Source organism: Doryrhamphus excisus, chromosome 19 (genome assembly GCF_030265055.1).
Source record: "Doryrhamphus excisus isolate RoL2022-K1 chromosome 19, RoL_Dexc_1.0, whole genome shotgun sequence".
NCBI classification, from domain to species: Eukaryota; Metazoa; Chordata; class Actinopteri; order Syngnathiformes; family Syngnathidae; genus Doryrhamphus; species Doryrhamphus excisus.
In genome coordinates, this window is record NC_080484.1 from 243313 (window position 1) to 270602 (window position 27290).

Consider the following 27290-nt stretch of genomic DNA (forward strand, 5'->3'; position numbering starts at 1 on the left):
GGGATTTGGCGCCACTTGCAGGACACTCTGGGTAATGCAGTCAGGTGGCCAGGTTCAAATACAGTCGATAAATAAAACTAAAAACTTCATCTTTTAAAAAACAGATTTTTATTCTTAGTGTAAAATCTATTTTTATTTACTTTTCAATTATTCATTATAATTTGCAAGACAAATAAGTAATTTACATTTTTTTTAATGAGTTTAAGTGTCATATACTTATTTTAATGATTTTAATGTAATTGCTGTAAGAGGTTTTTGGCGGGATAATTTACCTGAAATATTAGTTTTTTTAAGGTGTTAAATTTTAAAAAGTTGATTAAAAATACTTTTTATGAATGTCATTGCCTTAAAATAAAAATAATTGATAAAATATTTTAAAAACATTTCTACCAAACATTTTATTCCATCCATTTTCTATACCTCATAAAAGTAAATGTATTGCATTGCTTTCAAGTATGAAACCTTTAAAATGGTAAAAACCTTTTTTATGGAAATATTAATATTTGTATATGAATACTACAATTTTTAATCATGTTTTTAAAACTAGTTCATGTCTACTTTTCTAAAAAATAAATTCCATTGATCATTGATATTTAAAAAAATATTTTAAAACAAAATGTAATTGCTTTAAAGTAAAAACATCTTTTATTTCTATTATTAATATATTGTTTGCACGCATTTAAATCTAAATGCAATTAAAAAAAATTCTAACAATTTGAAATTGGTATTTATATTTTTAAATCTTTAAATAATGTATTTCATTACCTTAAAATTAAAAAGTTTATTTAATTAAAATATTTTATAGTTTTATATTTAAAAATATTTTAATATAGTTTAATATTTCATATTAAACTATAAAAACAGTATTGGAAGTACATTTCACTGCAGATCGGCTCCATAATTGCATCAAAAAAGGTTTTATGTCCTATATTATATATTTTCAAAAATACATGAAATTACCACAGAAGAAGAAGACACAAAAAGCAGCATTATATATATCTTTTTTGAAACATTTATTTTCCATTGCACAATAATATCTATATGTACTGTTGTATCTACAGTCTAATTGTTTGTGGCAGCAGATTCAATCCATGGGAAATTCATCTTTAATAAAACTGTACAAAAATCAGAAAATACTGCAACTCCACAGATATTCATCCCAGAAGACGGACGGACAGACGGACGGACGGATGGAAGGATGGTGGTGACGAGCGGAGGGCAGGGGGCTCCGCCTTCGACCCCGCCCCCTCCCTTGCACAGTGCTGGAAGCCAAGCAAAGCCTTTTATGCAGTGCACCCAAAGCTTTTCATGGATGAAGCAGACGTGGACGACACAAATCATCTCTCTATAACACACACACACACACACACACACACACAATGTAAACAGAGGTCAAGGACACACACAGCTTTTAAAAGAGGGCAACATACGGCGGTGGTTTCAAGTTTGTAAACACTTAATAACATGCATCCGTCCATGTGCAAGAAGAAGAAGAAGAAGAAGAAGAGGAGAGCGTCCAAGCACTTCAAAGTTTGAGGCCACACTTTTAAAAGAGAAAAGTTCCATCATGTGACCACACACACACACACACACACACACACACACACACACACACACTTGGATGTGCTTCATGGAGGACGGCTAATGAAGCACGACCGTTAAGTACATCCAAAAATAATCTCCACGACGTTAAAGGTACTCAACTTTGAGTTCATACAGTGTATTCTCCAAAGTAAACTTTTTGTTTAGTCAAATATAGAAATCTATCATTTGAAGCCAACGTGATCATCAGCGGAGTGGGCAGACCGATGTATAGATACAGATATAGATATATGTCTAGCTAGATACAGTAAGCATAGGTTCTGCCATGTTTTGGTCCTCGTTGAAAGAAACCATAGTAGAAAAAATAGTGCAAAAAAGCCACCGCAATGGCTGCTTCTTCTTGCGGGTTTGTCGGTGCAGCAAGAAAAAAAAAATCACAGCGAAAAAGCAAGGGGCTTCATTCCAAACAGTTCCAAAAAAAATATAATAACACCAAAAAAAAACAATAAGAATCCGAATAATAATAGTCACAACCGTGAAATTAAGTTCTTTGGTGTCACAAAAACAAGATGGCCGCCCTTTTGTGGTTTGACTATTTACAATTTTTGGCAGCGACGAGTCTTTCTCTGTCACACGACGACAACAACCAGGATGGGGCTCCCGGAACGCCGAAACGTAGCAAGCGACGCTCCAAAAAAAACAACAAAAACATCCGAAGAAAAAGCCACCCATGATATTCCTGCACACTACCTAGTTATTACTGTGTGTGTGGGGGGGGGGGGGGGGCAGATGAAAATCTTCAGATTGAAAATGTGTTGATAAAAAATATGATATTAAGAAACATATATGACAAAGGCTAGTGATACCAAAATATCAAGACTACCCATACGGGCGTCGATTCTCATTGTACAATATCGATATTTTCACACAATCTGGAGGGTACGGGCAGGGGGGGGTCGTTTTTTGAACATCTGTAGATTGCCTTTTTCCCTCATTTTTGCTGGGATTTTTAAAAAATATTTGAATTTTCTTCTTAAATAATTTGTATAAATTAGCTTCTCATAATTCATTCATTCATTTTCTAGCGCTTACGCTACATTTGTTGTTTATTATTTTCCTCACCTTTACATTATATTTCTCATATTATGACTTTAAAATGTATGTATTTTTCTTTGAGTTTTAAACTCTGTGCTATGAAAGACATAATTTTTGCTCTATTTTCCATATATTTTCATCTCCAGATGACTCAGCTAAAACAGGCCTGGACCAGCAGCTCACACCAAAGCCGTGCTTTCCGATACTGGTGTCGATACTCATACGGCAATTAGCGATATTCTCACATATGTGTTATTAAAAAAACATATACAGGGGACTGGTGATACCAAAATAAGATACTGGTGCCGATTGCCATAATAGGGATATTTGACAAAACAGTCGGCATCATAAACGGTATGGATTTGACAGGTGGTTTTCCTTCCTCGTTTGGGGGGGTGGGGGGTTGGGGGGGATAGGCGTTAAGAACGCTTACCAAAATATACAATGATTAATAATAGTAATAATAACTCCAGGGTGTTTCCAGTGTCTGCAATGTCAAGTCCTGGTCAGCAGGGGGCGGTAAACATCTCCAATATAATAATATGTCAAATGTAATATTCTAAGAATAAATACGTACTGTGGAAGTAATGCCTGGTGATGAACGATGTCATTGCGAGTGTATTACCAGCCCTTATTCAAAAGGTAGGAGATGCTTCATAATCCCAAACGTTCCCAAAAGTGCTTCCCTCACTCCCGATTCCGGTGGGCCGTGCGTGGAGGAAGCATGTTTTGTGAGGTGATGTTTCTGTGCTGCCCATAAAAAAAAAAAAACACACAAAAAAGTCCCCACCTCCAAAAGGATGTGCACCTCCTCTTCGGCCATACTGGTGTGTGTGTGTGTGTGTGTGTGTGTGTGCGTTTATAGCGTCCACAGTGCTCATCCGCGAGCCGCCATCAGAGCTGGTACCACTTCTTGTCTTTATATTTCACCATCATCTGAGGACAAGACGACAAGAGTTAGTAGTAAACATATGCTGCTTCGTCTGCAGGCTAATGAAACATGCTAATGTTGGGGCTTATTATGGGCCTGCAAGCAAAGCGACCCATACTACTACTCCAAATGTATTCTTTATTATTTGTTATTCTGCTAGCGTTAATGCTGGCTAATGCGTGCACCGAACCGCTGCATATGTCACATTGGTTTGAAGAGGTCTTGATCGTGGTTAGCATGCTATTTATAGCGTGCTACATTTTGTGGAACGGCGGCAAAAGTAATTGACCAATGAAAAAAAAAGACAATTCCGGGGCAACAAACCACCTTTTGTTATTTCTGCTGGGTTTTAAGAATTGTCATAGGTAGACACTATTATTCTGGGTGTTAGCATGCTAACTTTAGCATGTCAGCATTGCGAGCACGCTTATTTTAGCATACTAGCATATTTTTTTTTGCAATTTTTGCAACTTCAGCAAACACTTAACACTATCATGCTAGATGTTCGTATGCTAGGCATTGCGAGCATGCTAACTTTAGCATGTCAGCATTGTGAGCACGCTCATTTTAGCATCCGAGCATTTTTTGCCATTTTCATAGGTGCAAATTATGATGCTAGGTGTTATCACGTTAATATTAGCATACTATAATTTTTTGCACTTTTTGCAACTTCAGGAGAAACTTAATACTATCATGCTAGATGTTCGTATGCTAGGCATTGCGAGCATGCTAACTTTAGCATGTCAGCTTTGCGAGCACGCTCATTTTAACATACTAGCATTTTCTGCCATTTTCATAGATGCACATTATGATGCTAGGTGTTCTCATGCTAACATTAGCATACTATAATTTTTTGCAATTTTTGCAACTTCAGCAGAAGCTTCATACTATCATGCTAGATGTTCGTATGCTGGGCATTGCGAGCATGCACATTTTAGCATACTAATATTTTTAGTCATTTTCATAGGTGTACACTATTATGCTACGTGTTAACATGCTAACATTACCATACTAGAATAGCATTGTGAGCATGTTAATTTTAGCATACTAGCTTTTTTTATCCATTTCTATAGGTGCACACGCATGCTACATGTTAAAATGTTCATGTTGGCATTGTTAACATGCTAACATTAGCCTACACATTTTTTTTTGCCATTCACGACTTTCAATGTTATGCTACTAAAATGTTATTTTTTTACTTGAAAATAGCTTTTGCTCATTAGTTTACAACTTACTGGTTAGTTGAGATAGACGTCATGGTCGTGTGTGTTGTGTGTGTGTTGCGTGTGTGTTGCGTGTGTGTCGTGTGCGTGTCGTGTGCGTGTTCTAGGTGCCTACATCATGAGCGTGTTTGGAGAAGGATTCTGCGCTGGCCATCATGGCGGCCGTCCTCTCCTCCAACTCTCCCAGTTTCTGCCCTCGTTCGTCCAGGGCTATCCTGGCGCGGGCCAGGTCCCCGACGACGCCCGACGCGGCACCCTTCATGCCCTCCATGCTGCCCGGGCCGGGGATGTGCTGGGCCAGGCTGCGCGAGGCCTTCCCGGCGGTGGTTTCGCCAACTGCGGCGGACGACAGGGACAGAGCAGTTGGTACGGGCTGCTAACTGGGCCTGGTTTCGGTACTCACATAGGTCCTCGCGGTCCAGAGACTGGGCTCCTCCGCCAAAGAGGCCTTTGAAGAAACCTCTGTTGGGAGCCTCGGGTGTCTCCACGGGAGTAAACAACTCGCTCAGCATCTCCTAGGCGACAAAAGACATGTCAGGCTTTCAAATAGCCGCCAGGTGATTGGTCTGGTGCTGCGGCTGTAGGCAACCTGTTAATAAAGCCTTTGTATTAACTCTACAAGATAGAGGAGTAGCTGCATGGGAAGTATCCAGAGCTTTATCTACCTCTGCATGCGCTTTACAACAGTGATTGCGCTACAGTTGTAGTTGTAAAATTAAATTAAATTAAATTTAATTGAATTGAACAATTTAACGGCTCAGCTCTCTTTTCACCACGACGGTCCGGTTCGGCGAGCGCATTACTTCTGAGGCTGCGATCCGTGAACAAGAACCCGAGACACTTTAAGTCCTCCACCTGGGGCAGGACCCCATTCCCAACCCGGAGAGAGCACGCCACCGTTTTTCCGACTGAGAACCACGGCCTCTGATTTGGAGGCCATCCCAGACGCTTCCCACTCAGATGCAAACCGTGCCAGCCCGAAAGGGCAGCCTAAAGACCCAAACACGGCACCCGAGGCCCCGCACACGAAGGTCCGAGTGAGACGGCGGTACCTGCAGGTTGTCGCAGGTGTCCTGGCTGTAGGTGATCCTCTGGACCTCGGTGGGGGAGGTGAGGTAGAGGGCCTGTCCCAGGTTGGAGAAGCAGAACGTCCTGGCTATCCGCATGTCGGTGAGCGGCAGGTAGTTGACGTCCAGGAGCGGCCGTAGACTGGGCAAGCTGCAGATGCACGCGTGTGAGGACAGACGCTCGGAGCTCGGAGCACCATGGTCGTGTGAAGAAGGTACCTCAGCGTCATGATGTGGCCGTTGGCGCAGAAACAGGCGATGCAGGTGGCGCCGGCCATCTGCACCACGTCGGCCCTCAGCACGAAGGACGACTCGGTGATGTTGTGTTTGTAGACGCGCGTCTGAGACGGCATGGCCACGACCTTGGCCTGCTTCTCCGAGCACAGCACGGCAAACTGGGAGTCCTGGCTGTCCTGCGATGAAGGCGGGGTGGGCGGCCGGCGCCTCCTGCTTTTCTCCTTCTCCTCGTCGGAGGCGTTGGAGTCGTACCAGGGCTCGTAGGAGGCGGGCAGCAGAGCCCCGGTGGCGTCCAGCAGCGCCATGGTCAGAACGCCTCCTTTGAGTCTGGCCACGGTGCCTGGGGATCGAAAGCCGGCGTTCTTATACGGCGAGCGGCGGCACGCTCCTCTCCGTCTGTTGCTTACTCACCGCAGGAGGAGATGCCGACCGGTTGCAGCAGCCGCTGGTCCCCACCGGGGGGCGGGCTGACGGCCACCATCGTGACGGTGCCCTGGGTGGTGCCCACCAGCACGCAGGGGCCCAGCAGACTCTCCGTCTTCCTGGGGAAGGTCTCGCAGAAGCAAAAGGAGGAAATGGCGTCACGGGACTCTCGGTCTATGCTGGTCACGCTTGAACTACGCGAGCGGCTGAACGAGTTGTCCTTGGAGTCTGGACAAAGGGGGGGGGGGGGGGGGCATGGACAAACAAATACAATTACATATATGTATACATATATATATTTTATGTTCATGACACGACGTTTCAGCCAGCATTATGACGCTACATCTTGGCACTACTTCAGAATAGTCAGTGTACAGCTGGTATAGCAGTACAGATGTACATCTTGGCACTACTTCAGAATAGTCAGTGTACAGCTGGTATAGCAGTACAGATGTACATCTTGGCACTACTTCAGAATAGTCAGTGTACAGCTGGTATAGCAGTACAGACGTAGTAACACTAATATTATGCAAGACAACTCCATCCTGGCTACAGTCAAGCATAGTAGGGTGGAGTCATGGGCTGGGGTTGCACGAGTGCTGCCGGCACAGAGGGGAGCTGCGGTTTCATTGTGGGGGGGGGGATCATGAACTCCCAAGATGTTGATTTTAAATTATTATAACATTTTATAATTTATAATCATGATTTTTTTAACATTTTTAATTAAAAAAAAACAAAAAAAAAAACTTTAACAGTTACTTTAACAGTTAGTGATTGTAAAAGTACCAGATGGAGGGGTAGGATTCAATGAATGCTCATATCACCTCCTACTTCGGTACGTGACAAAAAAAATTTTTTTAGCACATTTTTATCAAAACATATATATTTTTTTAATTATTATTTTTTTAAATTAATAATAATTTGTATAATAATAAACTATATTAGGAAAGGAATGTACGTGGCACGTGACAAAAAATAAATTAAATTTTTTTTATATATATTAAATTAAAAAAAAAATGTATAACAATATTTAATTTATTATTATTTATTCAATTTATAATAATTTTTAATAATAATTTTTAAAACAAATTATATTATTAAAAAAAACTAACTACATTAGGAAAGCAGGAAGTGAACAAATGTAAGAGTTAGTGATTGTAAAAGTACCAGATGGAGGGGTAGGATTTAATAAGCTTTGCTTCTTCCTACTCCTTTTGGACATGTGGAACTGGGAACTGATTATGGGATGCACTCAATTGGAATCCGATGCATGTTCTAATGAAATTAAACCATTACCATTAATATAAAAAAAAAAAACAGCAAAAATGAGCAAAATATCACAAAGCTGACATGCAGTCTTTTCACCCTTTCATATACAATATGTACCCCCCCCCCCCCCCCCCCGCTGTGAACTGACTATTTTGCAGTACAGACAAGATGCTTGCTGAGTTCTGTAAGTCACATCAACATTGTGAAGAACCAAGGCAGACATTTGGTTTTGACATTTGAAGCACCCACTTCCACACAGAAAATCTGAGGCCTTCATATCAAAGTGACCCGAGCTTCCAAAACAAAACAAAAAATCAATAAAATAAAATAAAATAAATAAAAACCCCACCACATCAAAAAGTTTTTCCACGTGCTTTTGCTTTTTCCATTTAAGGACGAGTCCCTTTGATGCCGTCACATGTTTGGCAAAGACGTGGAAAAAACCCCAAAACAACCTGAAGAACCGGTATTAAAAGCTGCAGACGCCACTTTCCAGATGGCTATGGGGGCATTAGGGACACCCTGTCAGAATAAAAGCCCCGTGCCATGTGGTAAAGGGGGGGAAGTTAGTGGTGCCCCGGTCGGACCCCACCGGGGGCCGGCTCCACTCACTGAAGTTGACGTCTGAGCTGGTTCTAGAGAAGACCAGCTTGACGCTCTTCCTGCTCGTCGTCATGCCGTCGTCAGAGTGACAAATGCGATTCCGACACGGCAGGGAGCGCCACTCTGCTCGCGGCGCAAACATAAACAACATCATCATCATCACCACCATCATCATCACCCGGGACGCTCTTTGTCAACACGTTTTATGGCTTCAATGAAAACCCCACCTAGCAAAAACTCCAAAATAAGCTAACAATAATAATAATAATAATATTAATAATACAAGTTAGCAGCTCAGGCTTACCCGTGTTTGGCTTTTGCTCGTTAGACGAGCTAATTTTCCTCGACATCCTGGCTGTAACAGAAACAAAATCACGCCTCTTTTGTGAGGAAAGAAAAGGTCATTTTTCATGACAAACAATCAGGATCAGCTCATTTTGAAAGGTGGTAACAGGAACTGCTTGGCAACACACCGGCCCACATTATTAGGAACCATTAGGCGGAATGATTACGCTGAATGGAAAGAACGTATTACAGCAGAGGTTGTCGACTGGTCGATTGAGAGTATTAACCTTCCTCCTGTGTTAGCTTTCTGGTATCATCTCTTATGTTAACGGGTGGGTTTTGACCCGTGTATTAAATCAGCTATAAAATACACTAAAAACAATAAGTTACCATCAAATTTGCTTCTCATGTCTTGGTTACCTTCTTAGGCTTCCTCATCCATGAAAATGTTGCTTTTAATACTTTTAACCTTTTTTTGTCACTATACCCCTCCATTTCTATTTACAAAAATGCTCAAATGAACCTCAAAAGAATCATATTCATAAATCACCTAACGATCGGAGGGTTAAATTCAAATCACAAATGAACCTTTGCCGTGTCTGCACATGAATAAATACCATATACGGTCTATGATAAATGCCTAATATCCATATCATACTTTTTAATATGGATACAGTATTGTTGTGCTGGTATTCTGCCATGTTGTGATTATGTGTGACATTATGTGCCTAATTTACTACATAAAAATACAAAATCGATACAGTATCGTGGAACAAAGTATCTATATATCACCGAAATTATATTTTCTTACACCCCTATCCTTAAAAGGTCAGTCAAAATGCATTATTTAAAAAAAATGGCCGGAATTGGAGGGCATTTATTTTGAAAAATGTTTGGGGGTGAATGAGTTAAGAGAAAAAAAAGTGGTACTTTTACGATAAATAAATATTAAGTATTTGATATGCTGACGTTCATGTTCACATGTGCAAGTTTTGAAGCATATCTACGTCCTTGGCACTGGTGTGTTGTCTATTGTTTTGAAGCATATCTACGACCTTGGCACTGGTGTGTTGTCTATTGTTTTGAAGCACATCTACGACCTTGGCACTGGTGTGTTGTCTATTGTTTTGAAGCATATCTACGACCTTGGCACTGGTGTGTTGTCTATTGTTTTGAAGCATATCTACGACCTTGGCACTGGTGTGTTGTCTATTGTTTTGAAGCATATCTACGACCTTGGCACTGGTGTGTTTATTGTTTTGAAGCATATCTACGACCTTGGCACTGGTGTGTTGTCTATTGTTTTGAAGCACATCTACGACCTTGGCACTGGTGTGTTGTCTATTGTTTTGAAGCACATCTACGACCTTGGCACTGGTGCGTTGTCTATTGTTTTGAAGCACATCTACGACCTTGGCACTGGTGTGTTGTCTATTGTTTTGAAGCATATCTACGACCTTGGCACTGGTGTGTTGTCTATTGTTTTGAAGCACATCTACGACCTTGGCACTGGTGTGTTGTCTATTGTTTTGAAGCACATCTACGACCTTGGCACTGGTGTGTTGTCTATTGTTTTGAAGCACATCTACGACCTTGGCACTGGTGTGTTGTCTATTGTTTTGAAGCACATCTACGACCTTGGCACTGGTGTGTTGTCTATTGTTTTGAAGCACATCTACGACCTTGGCACTGGTGTGTTGTCTATTGTTTTGAAGCATATCTACGACCTTGGCACTGGTGTGTTGTCTATTGTTTTGAAGCATATCTACGACCTTGGCACTGGTGTGTTGTCTATTGTTTTGAAGCACATCTACGACCTTGGCACTGGTGTGTTGTCTATTGTTTTGAAGCACATCTACGACCTTGGCACTGGTGTGTTGTCTATTGTTTTGAAGCACATCTACGACCTTGGCACTGGTGTGTTGTCTATTGTTTTGAAGCAGATCTACGACCTTGGCACTGGTGTGTTGTCTATTGTTTTGAAGCAGATCTACGACCTTGGCACTGGTGTGTTGTCTATTGTTTTGAAGCACATCTACGACCTTGGCACTGGTGTGTTGTCTATTGTTTTGAAGCACATCTACGACCTTGGCACTGGTGTGTTGTCTATTGTTTTGAAGCATATCTACGACCTTGGCACTGGTGTGTTGTCTATTGTTTTGAAGCATATCTACGACCTTGGCACTGGTGTGTTGTCTATTGTTTTGAAGCATATCTACGACCTTGGCACTGGTGTGTTGTCTATTGTTTTGAAGCATATCTACGACCTTGGCACTGGTGTGTTGTCTATTGTTTTGAAGCATGTCTACGACCTTGGCACTGGTGTGTTGTCTATTGTTTTGAAGCACGTCTACGACCTTGGCACTGGTGTGTTGTCTATCGTTTTGAAGCACATCTATGACCTTGGCACTGGTGTGTTGTCTATCGTTTTGAAGCACATCTACGACCTTGGCACTGGTGTGTTGTCTATTGTTTTGAAGCATATCTACGACCTTGGCACTGGTGTGTTGTCTATTGTTTTGAAGCACGTCTACGACCTTGGCACTGGTGTGTTGTCTATTGTTTTGAAGCACGTCTACGACCTTGGCACTGGTGTGTTGTCTATCGTTTTGAAGCACATCTACGACCTTGGCACTGGTGTGTTGTCTATCGTTTTGAAGCATATCTACGACCTTGGCACTGGTGTGTTGTCTATTGTTTTGAAGCACATCTACGACCTTGGCACTGGTGTGTTGTCTATTGTTTTGAAGCACATCTACGACCTTGGCACTGGTGTGTTGTCTATTGTTTTGAAGCACATCTACGACCTTGGCACTGGTGTGTTGTCTATTGTTTTGAAGCACATCTACGACCTTGGCACTGGTGTGTTGTCTATTGTTTTGAAGCATATCTACGACCTTGGCACTGGTGTGTTGTCTATTGTTTTGAAGCACATCTACGACCTTGGCACTGGTGTGTTGTCTATTGTTTTGAAGCACATCTACGACCTTGGCACTGGTGTGTTGTCTATTGTTTTGAAGCACATCTACGACCTTGGCACTGGTGTGTTGTCTATTGTTTTGAAGCACATCTACGACCTTGGCACTGGTGTGTTGTCTATTGTTTTGAAGCACATCTACGACCTTGGCACTGGTGTGTTGTCTATTGTTTTGAAGCACATCTACGACCTTGGCACTGGTGTGTTGTCTATTGTTTTGAAGCACATCTACGACCTTGGCACTGGTGTGTTGTCTATTGTTTTGAAGCACATCTACGACCTTGGCACTGGTGTGTTGTCTATTGTTTTGAAGCACATCTACGACCTTGGCACTGGTGTGTTGTCTATTGTTTTGAAGCACATCTACGACCTTGGCACTGGTGTGTTGTCTATTGTTTTGAAGCACATCTACGACCTTGGCACTGGTGTGTTGTCTATTGTTTTGAAGCACATCTACGACCTTGGCACTGGTGTGTTGTCTATTGTTTTGAAGCACATCTACGACCTTGGCACTGGTGTGTTGTCTATTGTTTTGAAGCACATCTACGACCTTGGCACTGGTGTGTTGTCTATTGTTTTGAAGCACATCTACGACCTTGGCACTGGTGTGTTGTCTATTGTTTTGAAGCATATCTACGACCTTGGCACTGGTGTGTTGTCTATTGTTTTGAAGGATATCTACGACCTTGGCACTGTTGTGTTGTCTATTGTTTTGAAGCATATCTACGACCTTGGCACTGGTGTGTTGTCTATTGTTTTGAAGCACATCTACGACCTTGGCACTGGTGTGTTGTCTATTGTTTTGAAGCATATCTACGACCTTGGCACTGGTGTGTTGTCTATTGTTTTGAAGCACATCTACGACCTTGGCACTGGTGTGTTGTCTATTGTTTTGAAGCACATCTACGACCTTGGCACTGGTGTGTTGTCTATTGTTTTGAAGCATATCTACGACCTTGGCACTGGTGTGTTGTCTATTGTTTTGAAGCACATCTACGACCTTGGCACTGGTGTGTTGTCTATTGTTTTGAAGCATATCTACGACCTTGGCACTGGTGTGTTGTCTATTGTTTTGAAGCACATCTACGACCTTGGCACTAGTGTGTTATCACAATCAGCTTACAGTCTGTCACCACCTTTTCACTGCAGAAGACATGCCTCGTCAAGGTCCAACAAAGCAACAAGCAGTCAAAGCATGATGATTGCACTTCCGTCAACAGAGCAAGAAGAAGAAGAAGAAGAAGAAGAAGAAGAAGAAGAGGAAAAAATACTAATCAGGAAGCCGGCAGTCCAACAAGTTAACAGCCCTGGAATCAAACCCACGTGTCTACAGCTGCAGAGAAATTCACGTACGGAAGTCACATTCAACACCAGAATAGTGAGGAGTAAGGCTTTATGCGGATTTTCTATGCTTTTTTTTTTTTTTGATGCAAAAATTGCACCATTTGGCTCATCTGCTTTTTTTTCCAAATCCAAATTAGAGAAACTGCACAGAAAATCTGAGGCCTCACATTGAAAAGATTTTTCTGTCATGCATTTATTTTAGTTAGGACACTGTGGTTAATTTTCCAAATTAAAACACCCCACTTGATTAGTGATTAAAAAAAAATATATATTTGATTGCGCTCCTTTTCTGTTCACTATCACAGGATGCACAGCCGCACCGAAGAGGAAGGCACGGTGGTGTTAGAGCCGTCGTTCAGTCAGAGAGAGAGAGAGAGAGAGAGAGAGAGAGTATATACGGTACACGTGGCTGATACAGTACCAAAGTCATTGGCAACCGTCTTGGAAAAGCGTCTGCTTTTGTACTTCACTGGAAACAGGGTGCAGAGGCAAATCACATGACTGCGGCCGCTCACCGTTCACCTGACGGCCGTCGAAAACAAATACGGTACCCTTTTTTATGAACTTGGCCTTTCGGTCCTCGTCGGAATCGCACGGCGAGGTGGATCCTGCGGTGCGTGGCGGACGGCAAGCGTTCAAAAATAAAAATTAAAAAAAAAAAGACAGACACCACACACACACGTAAGAGTGGCTCACCTGAAGTCGGCGATTTGCAGCGCTCCTCGGAGGTGTTGGGCCCGTCGTTGGAATCGCACAGCGCTGCGGAGAGAATGTAAATAAACCAGAATGAAGGAAGCTTGAACTCTAATTTACCTTTGCCAGGGGTGTTCAAACCCGGCCTGCAGCATATTCCAAATATATACATTCATTCATTTTATGACGCTTATCCTCACAAGGGGATGCTGGAGCCTATCCCAGCTGTCTTGGGGCGAGAGGCGGGGTCCACCCTGGACTGGTGGCCAGCCAATCCCAGGGCACATATAGACAAACAACCATTCACACTCACATTCATACCTATGGACAATTTGGAGTGGCTAATTAACCTAGCATGTTTTTTTTTTTTTGTTTGTTTTTTTTACTTCTAAGGGCCAGTGGTGTCATGGTGGTGCCCCCCTATTTTTTATTGATTTTTAAAATTTAATTTTTTTTTATAAAACAAATTTTATACTCTTCACATACCCCCCCAATAATAAATTATTTAAAAACTGCATTTTTCGTTCAGTTGTGTTGTCGCTGACTAATATTTCAATTTGTTTGATGAACTGAAACATTTGAATGTGACAAACAAACAAACAAATAAATCCGCTCAATCTTCCCAATCTTTAGTGTTTGTTTTTTTTTGCTTGATTTTATTTTTACAATATGCTGCGGGACAAGAGTCCGCAAAAGGCCCCCGGGCTGCAGTTTGAGCACCCCTGTTGTAGCCGAACACAAACATTTGTGACATGACGAATGAAAAATCCTGTATTTTTGTCTCATCTACTGGACTGGTCTTCTAATTTAAGCTATGCTAGATGCTCCAAGGTAACTACTAAACATGTCCAACTATGACATCTGTAGGACACACACGTCCAGCACGGACACTAGAATGCATCAGGGCCCTGGGAGAGGATGGCAGTGGGGGTGCTACATCTACTACAGCACCTCTGCAGGGTGCAAAAACCACGGACTCCAAAGTCTGACTTACTGAAGTGAGAAGATCGTAGCTTCTTCACAGACTCTGAATACAAGACAGAAACTCTGGAAACGAAAGACACCCCGGTGGGAATGTCTTTACCGACAGCCGTGAAAAGAGTGAGACAGAGACATGTGAGCACGGCCTTCCAAATGTACTTACGACCACTTACGGTACAAAAAAAACCAAAAACAAAACACAATAACGGAGGGAACAAGACGACAATCTCTGTGCACGATGCAGGCCAAGTGAACAGATGGTGCAGCTGTCAGCGCTGCCCCCTGTTGAGGGAAAGAAGCTACTACAGGAGGACGCCACGGAGGCTGCCAAAGCTACCTTCACACTACCTCAAACGTGACACAACCACTGCAGAGTGTTTGAAGTCATCCTTAAAAACAGCAGAGCAAAGATCTTCTTCTGTTTTTGAAGACGTACTGCAAAATCACGTCTTAGTTAAAGTCCTCCTGTCATTTAGAGGATCTTTGAGCAGCGTGAAGTCATTGCTTGTGTTTTAATTAGGATCATTTAAGTAAGGATAATTCATAAGAGAACATACTATCTCCTTATTTGTAAAATGACAAATACTTCAACTTGCTGATATAGTTCCTCTTCAAACAGCTAAAATAATGCATAAGGCTAAAAATAAGCAATGAGCTAAAAATGTCATCCAATACTTCTCTACAAGAGAGGAGAAATATGATCTCAGGGAAGAAGTACATTTGAAACACTTCTATGCTAGGACTACGTTATGCTAGCCATAGCATTTCAGTATGTGGAATGCTCATATCACCTCCTACTTCGGTACGTGACAAAAAATATATATATTTTTTATCACATTTTTATCAAAATATATATATTTTTTAAATTATATTTTTTTAAATTAATAATAATTTGTATAATAATAAACTATATTAGGAAAGGAATGTACGTGGCACGTGACAAAAAATAAATTAAATTATTTTTTATATATTAATTTTTTTAAAAAAATGTATAACAATATTTTTATAATAATTTATAATAATTTTTAATAATAATTTTTTAAACAAATTATATTATAAAAAAAAAACTAACTACATTAGGAAAGCAGGAAGTGAACAAATGTAAGAGTTAGTGATTGTAAAAGTACCAGATGGAGGGGTAGGATTTAATAAGCTTTGCTTCTTCCTACTCCTTTTGGACATGTGGAACTGGGAACTGATTATGGGATGCACTCAATTGGAATCTGATGCATGTTCAAATGAAATTAAACCGTTAGCATTAGCATTTCTGACAGTAAAGTCTGTTTACTGGGGACACTACCGTATGCAGATGAACAATGGTGTGTGTGAAGGGATACCCGGGTAACGAGTGCGGTAACGAATCAGGGAAGCAGCACAGATCATCACGGGAGCTGACCTCCAGAGGGCTGCCGGGCTTTGCGTGGGGAGCGAGGCTGCCTCTGGTAGGGCTCAGAGGGGCTGTAGAGCTCCGATGTGCCCAGGTTGAGAAGCAGTGTTTTCTGGAGGTAGTCCACCACGGCCAGACCGTTACTGTTCCCGAACACCACTCTGAAACCAGGAATCAGGAAATCAGGAAGAAGATTCCAGATGATTTATGGCGTACAAAGCGTGTTGTGGAGGCCTGGAGATCACTTACAGCCCGTACGAGGAGTTTATGGCCAAGCTGGTGATCTGCTGAGGGGGCTCCCCACTCACCCACACCAGCTGGATGACCAGCTCCACCTGGTAGCCAGGAGACTGCTTGAGCGCGGCGCTCCGCACCCTGCATTAAGGCAGGCGTCATGAGGATTGGTTCACCGGAGCGGTTGAGGAAGCGTGTAAGCTAAGAATGGTTCTCCCTACTGCAGGCAGGGTGTGTTGTCTCGCGGCCCGTCCGACGAGGTGCTGCCGGTGGAGGGCTGAGTGGCGGGCTCCGCCTCCTGGGGGCTGGGGGGCGCTCCGACCGATGTGGGCAGCGTGGGGGTCTGCTCTCCGGTGGGGTCGGGCGAGTCCACGTCGCTCAGCTCGCACTGCAGGCGTACCTCCAAGAGCTACCAACACGTGAGAGGTAATTTGTCATCATGAGTCGGCGTCCAATGTATTAAAACCATTTTAAAATGTATTCAAAATGATTTTTTTGGTTTTATTTTGTTGAAATAGAGTTTTCATTTCATTCAAAATGAATGTCTGCTAATGTCAACTGTCAGGGTTTGCAACTTCCTCTCCTAAGTCATGCCTTTGTTTTTCTACTTCCCCCAACAGCCAGAAGGGGGCGGCAAAGCGTCTCACCTGCACTTCGGCGGCGGTGACCTCTTGCTTGCTGAATCTGTAGACGATGATGTGCGCCGACACGCCGGCCACGCACAGCATCCTGCTCTCGGGGCACCAGCACAGGGTCTGGATGGCAAAAGGGTCCTCCTCCACGATGTCTGCATTGGCCTTGTCCTCTTTGCCTCGCGCCCGCTCAAACACCTTGGCCGTCTTCAGCTTGTACAGCACTTGGAGCATCACTTTTTTTTTTTAGGGGGGCGGGGTTTGAAAGACAGTGGATGAGTTGTCAATGCGCAAAAAATAATTGCTACTAGTATTTATTTTTGTGTTATTTGGACACTAGCCTCGTTTACATGGACTCAAATATTATCTAACCCCAAAAAACCTTAAACTGTATTATGGAAAGCAGGAAGTGAACAAATGTAACATGTAAAAAAAAAAAAATAATGTAAAACAATTAACTTAAACTATATTAGGAAAGGAACGTTTGTGGCACGTGACAAAAAATAAATATATATTTTTTAATTATTTAAAAATGTATAACAATATTTTAATAATTTTTAATAATTTTTTTAATTTTTAATAAAAAAAACCAACTAACTATATTAGGAAAGCAGGAAGTGAACAAATGTAAGAGTTAGTGATTGTAAAAGTACCAGATGGAGGGGTAGGATTTAATAAGCTTTGCTTCTTCCTACTCCTTTTGGACATGTGGAACTGGGAACTGATTATGGGATGCACTCAATTGGAATCTGATGCATGTTCAAATGAAATAATACCATTACCATTAGCATTTTGTTTACGTTATACCGCGCATGCCCCATTGACTATTCCGTTTGATTATAGTGGTGCATGTAGACAGGAGATTGGAATATTCCTTTCCATGGATACACTGTTTTCTGATACGTCACTCAGAAAGAGGAACATCTCATGTAAACGTGGCTACTGAACGTACATGTGTGACAGTGGTGACAGTGGGTCCCAGGGTAGCTAAAGTTAAAGGAGTACTTACATGCAGAGGCATCCCAAAACTTAATGGAGCCATCGGCGTGCCTATTTATGTTCAGAAAGCATCAACATGAATCATCTGTCCACATCTTTTAATCTCATCGGTTCATGCATGGATCATTTTTGCCTCACCCCGTGATCATAATCTCTGGGTAACTCTGTGTGCCTTGACCCCAGTTTCCCCCACTGATTGGCCACTCCTGGACAGACATATTAGCATGAAATCAGTACAGGTTAGTAATAGTACCGCCAATTAGTATTAGGAACAGCAACCTGGCTCACCTTCTTGCTGTAACCTTGCCTCTTCTGCCGGCTGCCGACGGAGTAAAGTGCAGGAATGAGTTCGGCCGGGCAGTCGGCGAAGTACTCGCAGCAGGTCACCGGGGACTCGTGAATGGTGAGGGGATACGGGTTCTCAAATATCGGGTACCTGTCAGGAGAGCGACGTGCTGAAGCTGATGACAAAGTTGTTTTCCAACAATAAATATTATTAGATCCATGATAGTTCTATTAACATTTCAGGTTTTTTGGTCTGTTTTGCTAATTTTGAATTTGAATTTTATTTTTCCAATATGCCACAGTCCAATAAAAAACAAACCTCTGGCTCCAAAATGGCCCACGGGCCACGGTTTGAACACCCCACCAAAATACAAGGAGCCGCTTATATATTTATACTGTATTATATATTTATATAATATATATATTGCACTATTCTTTAATATATTTTATAATTTTTTTCCCAATTTGGTAAAACAAACATTTAAAGACAGAGCTATATGTTTTTTTTCCAGTTATGAGTATAACAATTTCAGCTTTTTATGATACAGTATGTACGCTGGTAAACCTTGCTCCCCGACACGACACGTTCAGGGCCGCGCTGGATGACAAGTTGACAATTCTATCGTTTACCGTTTGAACCGTCAACTCTCCTTCTGCAGCGCAGGGGAGCTGAACCAACGGGGGGGGGGGGGGGGGGGGGGGTTACACTCACCCGATCTGCCCGAGATCAATGAGGACTAAATCCCTCTCCAGGAGGACCACCACTGCGTATGGCTCCTGAAAGTCTGCAAACAGTACAAAGCATCACTGCGTGGTCTTACACGGGTACCACAAAGCATGCTCCCACAATCGACTTCTGTTATGACAAAAAATACAACATACTTAAATGCATTTCAATTAGAAAGCAGTATAGTCTGACATGATCCATGAATCTTTACATTCGTATTACTCAATATGGTAGACATAGGAGAAAATCAGGCATTTTTACTATAAATAAGCCATAATGTACATGCGTAGCACACTTGTTAGCATTGGAAGATTTTTTGTACTGTACTTCCTGTGATGTAACATTACTGACACCGAGTAACCAGTGTAGAATACCACATGTCATCACGTCTTAGAATACGTCTTCTGGATGCCCTGTATTTGTATTATACTTCATTTTACTTATTATACTTCACGGACTACTGTTTGTAAGTTTCACATTTGTGTCCCACAGCAAATATGGTGCGTTTGAGGACCGTCGAACAAAGTTCCAAATCTCTTATGGACAAAAAAAAAAAAAACATTGTCCGTGAAGCATAAAGACAAACATGTAAAGCTTGTGGGAAACGGTGGTGCTCACCGTTTGGATATGGCGTTTCACACAGCGTGAGGAAGTCCACGATGGGGAAGTCCATCTCCAGGACGGCGGTGCTCTTCCCGTGCATCACGGTCAGACAGGCTCTCCTTCCTACCGTGTCGTAGGACAGTCCTCCTGACAGAACCATGAAGGGGTCCCTGGGTTCAGGGGGAAACATGCTAACATTTCAATTGCTAATATGGTGCATCGGAGATCTAACTCTTCCTGGTGCAGTCACTGGTGAACGGACGAGGAGAGACAACGATTTTTACGATTGTGCCTTCTTTTTTCCCCATGAATGCTCTAATGACAACCAGGGCATTTATTTACTGAATATTCATCAGAATGGGAGGTGAAAAATTGTATCGGGACAACATTGAGCAGTGCAGCAGACCTTTTAAAGCACATCATACTCATAATCCATCAAATGCAGCTACTGCCATATTATGGCGTTAATGAAAAAAATATATCTATACCGTATTTTCCAGAAGTCGGCCTGCAACTTTCCCATAGAAATACATCCTGCACAGCAACCAGGAAGGGAAAAGACATGGAGTCTTGGAGACATGGGGGGGGGGGGCAGACTATATATTTTACACGTAACAGTCCACCTGGTATTATTGTATCTGTAAAATTGTCATGCAATCTGCTATTATTATTTATTATTTTATATTTATATTTAAATATTTTAAAAATAATAAAATATTATAATAATTAAAATAAAATTAAAATAATAATTATATTATTATGTAAAATGTGCAAATATAACAATATTATTATATATAATTAATATAATAATTAGCATTAATATAATAAATATAATAATCATAATAGTTATAATAATATTATAATATAAATAGTTATAATAATTTCAGGAGCACTTTGTAAACAACAGACCATGTCAAACAACGAAATTGATACAACCATCAAAAGGTTGGCTCAGGCCATGATGCCAGGTTGTATGTTGACTTTAAATGAAATACTTTGGAAAGATTGGGCGGGCCGTATTCAAACACTTGGCGGGCCGGATGTGGCCCCCGGGCCGTAGTTTGCCCACCCCTGGTTTAGTGCGATTAGGCACTGAGGGGACTGGTTTCTATTCACACACGAGCTCCAACACGTGCATGCCTGCATACATGTGTGTTATGTTGTGGCGTAGAACACAGAAGAATCAGTCCAAATCAATAAAAAATGTCCGATACAGAGAGGAGAGGATTGAAGGAGTTAATGTTATTGTTGAAAGACCGTACAGCAGTAAAGCTGTCAAATTCAAACAGCTGAGTGGCGACGGATGCCTGGAATTAGATCAATCCTGAGGAATAGCCCGTTTCAGAGCCACAAAACCCACTCTCCCGATAAATCGAGAATATTGTGTTGGGACGGTGCAAACAAGCCAAGACACCACACAGACACGCATGTGTTGTGTTGTGGCGGAATAACAGGAAAGGCTGCTTCTCAGGACGGGATGTGGAAGTGGGGAAGAAGAAGGATGGGCGGGGACCGGAACACTCACCCAGCCCGTGTTGTTTTGTACTCCACCTTCAGGATGGGCTTGCATGGCTCTGGCTTCTTGCCATCCTTGGGCTGCTTTCCTGGTGGACGCATGAGACATAATACAGTGCATGAATGCATCACACAACACGCGTGTGTTTACATAATGCCAGTTAGTGTGTATGTGCAACAGTCCCTACCATGCGGCGTGATGATCTGCGCAGGCTTGGCGGGGGCTCGTATATTCCATGTGGTCAGAGTGCCGTCCGAGTGGCTGCAGACAAACTGTTTTCCTTCGTGGTGCCAGGCGACTGAGTGGATGGCCTGGAAGTGTGAGAAAATATCAACAAATGTGTCTTTGGCACATGATTTTGCATCCTGCACTCGGCCAGGTTAAAAAAAAAAAAAAAAAAAAAGACACCTGCGTTCAGTGGTGTCCGTGCCGTGCTTCTGCAGCGACACCTTGCACACAGCGGCGTGACACCATCTTGCGTTTATTTTGCTGAATGGCGGCGTCTCTCCCTCCCTCGCAATCACACTAACGAGGCGTAAATAACACCGGGGGCGTTAATCTGCCACATTGGTGCGAGAGTATTTCACTCTCTCACATCGACACTTGCGTAACGTGGCTTGCGACGGCGAGATGATGACACGGCGGCAGGTTGTGCTCAGACAGCTAATTCAAGAGGAAAGGGAAGGTGGATGCTAAGCTAAGCTAAGCTTCAACTAGAGATGCGTATGTTTGTTTGTTTTATATATTCCTTTAACAGGAAGGTTTAACATACAGCCAACGACAGCGTCTGTGAGCGCCGTTTTGTTTAGATTTACTTTGACCACCAAACGCCTCAGTCAGTGTTGACCTTTGGAAGGAAGGCTGCGCCGCATCTCCAGCTGTAGTTTTTTTTCCTGTAAAACTGGGCAGGTTGTGGGTCGAGGTGCGGATGAAAGTTGCTGGTATTCCCCTTTCTTTATCGAAAAATGATCCCATCGTGACAGGCCCAATGGTAAGCACTGAGAGGTCGATGCCAATGAAAGACGCTCCCCGAGAGACTTGCAATGTTGTGATTCCTCTGCCGCTTATCTGTTACACTATCCAGTTTCCTTCTTGTATTTCTGGTTTTGTGACAGAGGCGCATGCTAGCAAGCTAGCAACCCCCCAAGGAACAAAAAGGAAAGGAAATAACAACAATGCCTTACCTCATCGTAATTGTAGCGGTAGTCGGCCTTTTTGGACTTCAGGTCCCACAACACCACGACCCCGCACTCGAATCCGATCAGGAGCTGCAAGAAGAGGACAGATGCTGTGGGGGTTCGGCTTCTTCCTATTTGGAATATCTATGCCTGGTTCATCATCTTCAAAAGGGAATTGATGTATTTGTCAAAGCGATACATCGATACATTTGGACCGCCACAGATGTGATGCGACTCCAATGCCAGTGAATAATGAAAGGATGCAACTTTGCCACTTTGGTATTTGGTAAAGCAACACATGCTATGCTAACAAGTTATGTGTATTCAAATTACAGATTGTTTTTTTTATTTGTGCTGGTTTTTTGTTGTTTTTAAACTTTCCAACTATTTCAGTTTTCTTCTTGTAAATTTTCTTCTGGTAATTATTAGTCATTATTCCCATAATAGTTTGGTAATGGTTTAATTTTATAGGGTACAATAGAATGCATCACATAATCAATTCTAATAATTCTAATGAATGAGGGTGGGATTGAACCCTGGTCTATATAATAATTCATTAAATGTATATAACAGGTAAGCAATATTAGATGTTTTTTAAAGTGTGATGGAGCTGGGGGGGTGGGGTACATGCACTCAAGACTCTGTCATGCTTGTGACATTAAAAAAAAACAAACAAACAAAAAAACACACAGAGAAAAAGAAGCGCCAGAAGAAAAGTTCTCTTGTATTTCTAAACCTAAAATGTGTTTTGTTTGTTTTTGCCTCACAGTGTCCAGAAAAATGAGATGCACATGTTGCAAATAGATTGCAGTCCTGTGGGAAACACTGCTTTACCTTTCCTTCGTCCATGGGGTTATCACTGATGTGCACTACGGGCCCTGGGTGTGTCTTGGTGGATCTGTGCAAGAAGGTTTAAGGAGGAGGAGGAGGAGGAGGAAGAAACACAGGCGTCTACAATTAGCAGTTGTTGCATTCTGCTGACAAACATGCATGACTAACTCCAAGCATGTTAACAACGTTAGCGTAACACAGTGAAGCATAGAGAAACATAGACAAGAACCCCCTACAGACAGACGTGAGGTTATTTTATTAGCCTTCCATTGAGCCTAGCAGCGGGAGGGAGCAGTCGGGGAAAAAAAACAACAAAAAAAACCATGCAGAAGCTGCTAGACGGCCAATTAAGCCACCAAATTGAAGAGTGAGATGTTGTGAAGTACCACAGAGAATGGAGCGGGAGGGAGGGAGGGAGGCGGCGCAGGGTCACATGAGGGTCCAGGAGAGATTACGCCGTGCGGAGACGACATCACCGTGGCAACAGAGCGAGGGCCGCAGAGAGGAAACAACGAGTACGGACTACGGAAAGTGTCGCCGCCTGCCTGTGCGGTCTTGGCTAATGATGTCATTGCTGCTGATGAGTCGATACATTTGCGGGGTGGGGGGGGTGGGGGGGGCATAGGAGGCTGGCATGGACGTCCAATAGCAACTCCCCATCACCGCATCATGAGGTGGCCTGGATAGGACCGGATACATCTGAAGGAAGTCCTGCTTTTCTACAGCCAACGGGGGCGGGCTCATCTAGCTCGGGGAGGGTCACCGCCGTCCTTTAGGACTTCACGAAAAGCAAGCGAGATAAGAGCTTCTCACATTTGGTGTTCATCAACAGGCTGTAGGGACACATCATTAGCCCTCCTCTGTGTTTTACATTTGAATGCTGAAATCCTAAGTGTCCAATTAGCCAACACAATGACAACCAGCTCCTCTTCTCATCATGGAAGCTTCAGGGGATTCTCATTTTGTTGCTGAAAACAATACGTTTTTCTACCTTTTCTTGACATGAATATATATGGGTCAAAATTGACCCCAACACCATAGATGTTTCTTTAGTGATGAATACTAAAATGAGAAAATAAATCAAAGTCATTGATTTAAGACAGGGGTGCTCACACTTTTTCAGCATGCGAGCTACTTTTAAAATGAGCGAGTCAAAATGATCTACCCACTACAAAAATGCAAAACATCTATTTATTTTCAAATGTATTGAGGATTATTTGTACGTACAATGTATGTTGATGTACCTTACATAACCAAATGAGCCAATATTGCAAAACACACATAATTAACTATTAACATTTTTTGTAATTACCTCCACATTACTCCACATTTCCCTTCTTTGGTACTGCGATGGTAGAATGGCATATGAGGCAAACGCACTTCGAAAAAGACATTGTGAAAAAAAAGTCCACCTCCCATTCCGTATGGAAGTGATATGTTTTGGCCTTTTTACTTGGTCCAGTTTTTGCCTTTTTACTTGGTCCAGCTCCTTCACTCATTTTAGTGACCATAAACTTTAGCGAGGGCTTAAAATCTCGCAATTCGCCGACTAGCTTAGCACTTTGCATCGTTGTTTACGCATGAGCGGTGACCTAAAGGTCAAAATTCAGTTGTCATCTGACTGGTTGTCCTGTATGTCAATCAAGTAACGGGGATGGATGATAGGCTGACATCGTAAGTTCTGCTGCACTTAGAGACGTTGTTTGATTTGATTGGTCGCCCGAAGGGCAACATTCAGTTGTCATCTGAATGGCTGCCCTGTATGTCAATCAAGTGACGGCATTGATGCTAGGATGATATTTTTTTAATGTCACGCCGCGATCGACCAGCGATCGACCAGCGATCGACCAGCGATCGACCAGCGATCGACCAGCGATCGACCAGCGATCGACCAGCGATCGACCAGCAATCGACCAGCGATCGACCAGCGATCGACCAGCGATCGACCAGCGATCGACCAGCGATCGACCAGCGATCGACCAGCGATCGACCAGCGATCGACCAGTACCACCTCCGCGATCGACCGGTAGATCGCGATCGACTTAATGAGCACCCCTGATTTAAGAGATATGTTCTATATCCCTCAGTAATAGATACTAGGTAACAAAAGAACCTTCAATTTATGAATATGATTCTTTTGAGGTTCATTTGAGCATTTTTGTAAATAGAAATGGAGGGGTATAGTGACAAAAAAAGGCCAAAAGTATTAAAAGCAACATTTTCATGGATGAGGAAGCCTAAGAAGGTAACCAAGACATGAGAAGCAAATTTGATGGTAACTTATTGTTTTTAGTGTATTTTATAGCTGATTTAATACACGGGTCAAAACCCACCCGTTAACATAAGACATGATACCAGGTTAAAAAATCCCTTTTGCATCATAGAGGAGTTGAACTGGTGTTTACTGGCACGGTACTGGAAGTGATGTAGACTGGTGTACTGGTGTAATAGTCATGCCATAACGTGGTTGGGATCTTTACAGCTGTTTTGCAGCGAGAAGCAGCACGTGATGCTCGTAAAGCCAGCGCTCCTTTATCGCCTGAACGAGGTCTCGGGAGCAAGCCGTCACCAAAACACGTGCGTCCGCATTCTTTTGCATCTTCCTGCTTCCAGGAGCGTCACGTGCGCACACGGCAGATAAGAGAACGGCTGGGTGGCAAGCAGAGGAGGAGGAGGAGGAGGAGGGAAGACCGGTTATGAGACTCACAGTTCGATGGCTTTGTTCCACATGATGACGTAGCCTGAGAGGGTGAAGGACTCCACGTTGACGATGTGGATGTTTCCTCTTTCCGTGCCAATGTAAAGCCATTTGCTCTGGAAGGGCAGGTGGCAGTACGTGAGTCTGTGGGGGGGGCGACACCAGGATTTTGTGTGACTGACTGATGGTGAAAAAGCACTCTGCATTGTCAGTCGGAAAGAGACAGGCTAAAGACAACAACAACGGAGCAGAACGATTGTCTCTGATATCCTTCTCAAGGGTTAAAAAAAGGTTAAAAAGGGTTAAAAAGAGTTAAAAAGAGTTAAAAAGAGTTAAAAAGAGTTAAAAAGAGTTAAAAAGCGGTCAAAGTAGCGGTGCTCTGGTATTCCACTGGTAGAGCGTACTACAGGTAGATCCGTTAACACTGCTTTACATCACCGAAACGCGTCTAAACTAAACAACCCCTTTTGTTCGGACATTGAGACCTTAATTAAGGACTCTTCCACGGAGGATTAAACTTAACTCATTTGCTACCTTTTACGTTTTTTTTTTGCGCAAGAGGTAAAAAAAAAACAAAAACCTCTAACCAAAACAAAAGACACTAACCAGGGCAAAAAATGTTTGATATTTTATAACAATAGATATAACTCGTTTTGTTCGGCCATTGAGACCTCGATAAAGGACTCTTCCACGGAGGATAAAACACTAAATGTCCCCTCCATGAACCAGAGCTCACCATCACTCATGCAAATTATAACAATATTTTTATTATAATTTTTGTTTCATTTTCATTTCATTTCCTACCGCAAATTAATTTTTAAATAAAAAAAAAACTAACTATATTAGGAAAGCAGGAAGTGAACAAATGCAACTTTCTTTTCTTAATATTTTGACTTCATTCTTGTATAAATACAAAAAATTCAAATGACATTTTCCCTCTTATGACTACAACATTACCCTGGCAAACCACCCTTATGAAAAACAGTGGCGATATTACCTCTCCCTGTTGAACTTGAGGGAATGCAGGATGGCAGGGATCTTTTGTCTCAGGTTCCACAGATGGACGCTGTCATCCGCTAAGGCGCTCACTAGCGCCCCCTGTAAAAACACACACACACACATAAAAAAGGCAAAATTGACTCCACCAACAGAAGCGTGGTGCTGGAAGTGCTCCCCATTAGCATCACGCGAAGCTAACATGGTGAGGAGGAGGAGGACCAACCTCGTTGATGAGGAACTGGAGCTGGATGACGGCAGCGCCGCTCTCGTGTTGACAGTAGCACTCCACACCCGCTCGGCCGAAGCTGGTCAGTTTGGTCAAAGAAAACCAGACCTTCATTTTAATATTACGTAACATAACGTAACCCATAATCTTCCTTTCCCTTGAGAAACGTCTTTCCACCTTTGAAGACATTACAAGACAAAATTCATCATACTAAATATTCATGCAATTCTTGAAAAGGTGCCAAATAATATCCACCGTGTATGTTACTACAAATACAGTCAGAAATATTCATGGGCATTAATGAG

At 42.4% G+C, this 27290-nt stretch overlaps 1 protein-coding gene across 6 annotated transcripts in view; it reads right to left on the minus strand.

Moving 5' to 3' along the window:
• Positions 1-2663: 2663 nt before the first annotated feature.
• The window catches only part of stxbp5b (syntaxin binding protein 5b (tomosyn)), a 32859-nt gene continuing 8232 nt past the window's right edge, over positions 2664-27290 (minus strand). The window contains exons 3-29 of one of the 6 annotated variants that reach the window (XM_058056837.1): positions 26983-27064; positions 26758-26858; positions 25770-25904; positions 23066-23129; positions 22238-22321; positions 21241-21364; positions 21063-21141; positions 19553-19707; positions 18920-18992; positions 18211-18358; positions 18061-18128; positions 17933-17973; positions 16939-17159; positions 16513-16700; positions 16307-16432; positions 16067-16218; positions 13693-13755; positions 13548-13604; positions 13418-13465; positions 8695-8745; positions 8400-8513; positions 6507-6746; positions 6078-6435; positions 5844-6009; positions 5195-5306; positions 4907-5127; positions 2664-3573 (exon numbers count right to left, since the gene is read on the minus strand). In XM_058056837.1, the coding sequence (XP_057912820.1) occupies positions 3532-3573; positions 4907-5127; positions 5195-5306; positions 5844-6009; positions 6078-6435; positions 6507-6746; positions 8400-8513; positions 8695-8745; positions 13418-13465; positions 13548-13604; positions 13693-13755; positions 16067-16218; positions 16307-16432; positions 16513-16700; positions 16939-17159; positions 17933-17973; positions 18061-18128; positions 18211-18358; positions 18920-18992; positions 19553-19707; positions 21063-21141; positions 21241-21364; positions 22238-22321; positions 23066-23129; positions 25770-25904; positions 26758-26858; positions 26983-27064 (3313 nt within the window). In that variant the 3' untranslated portion in view covers positions 2664-3531. Of the gene's footprint in view, positions 3574-4906; positions 5128-5194; positions 5307-5843; positions 6010-6077; positions 6436-6506; positions 6747-8399; positions 8514-8694; positions 8746-13417; positions 13466-13511; positions 13605-13692; positions 13756-14683; positions 14768-16066; positions 16219-16306; positions 16433-16512; positions 16701-16938; positions 17160-17932; positions 17974-18060; positions 18129-18210; positions 18359-18919; positions 18993-19552; positions 19708-21062; positions 21142-21240; positions 21365-22237; positions 22322-23065; positions 23130-25769; positions 25905-26757; positions 26859-26982; positions 27065-27290 lie in introns of all 6 variants that reach the window. The other 5 variants (XM_058056842.1, XM_058056839.1, XM_058056838.1 and 2 more) reach the window with 5 other exon arrangements.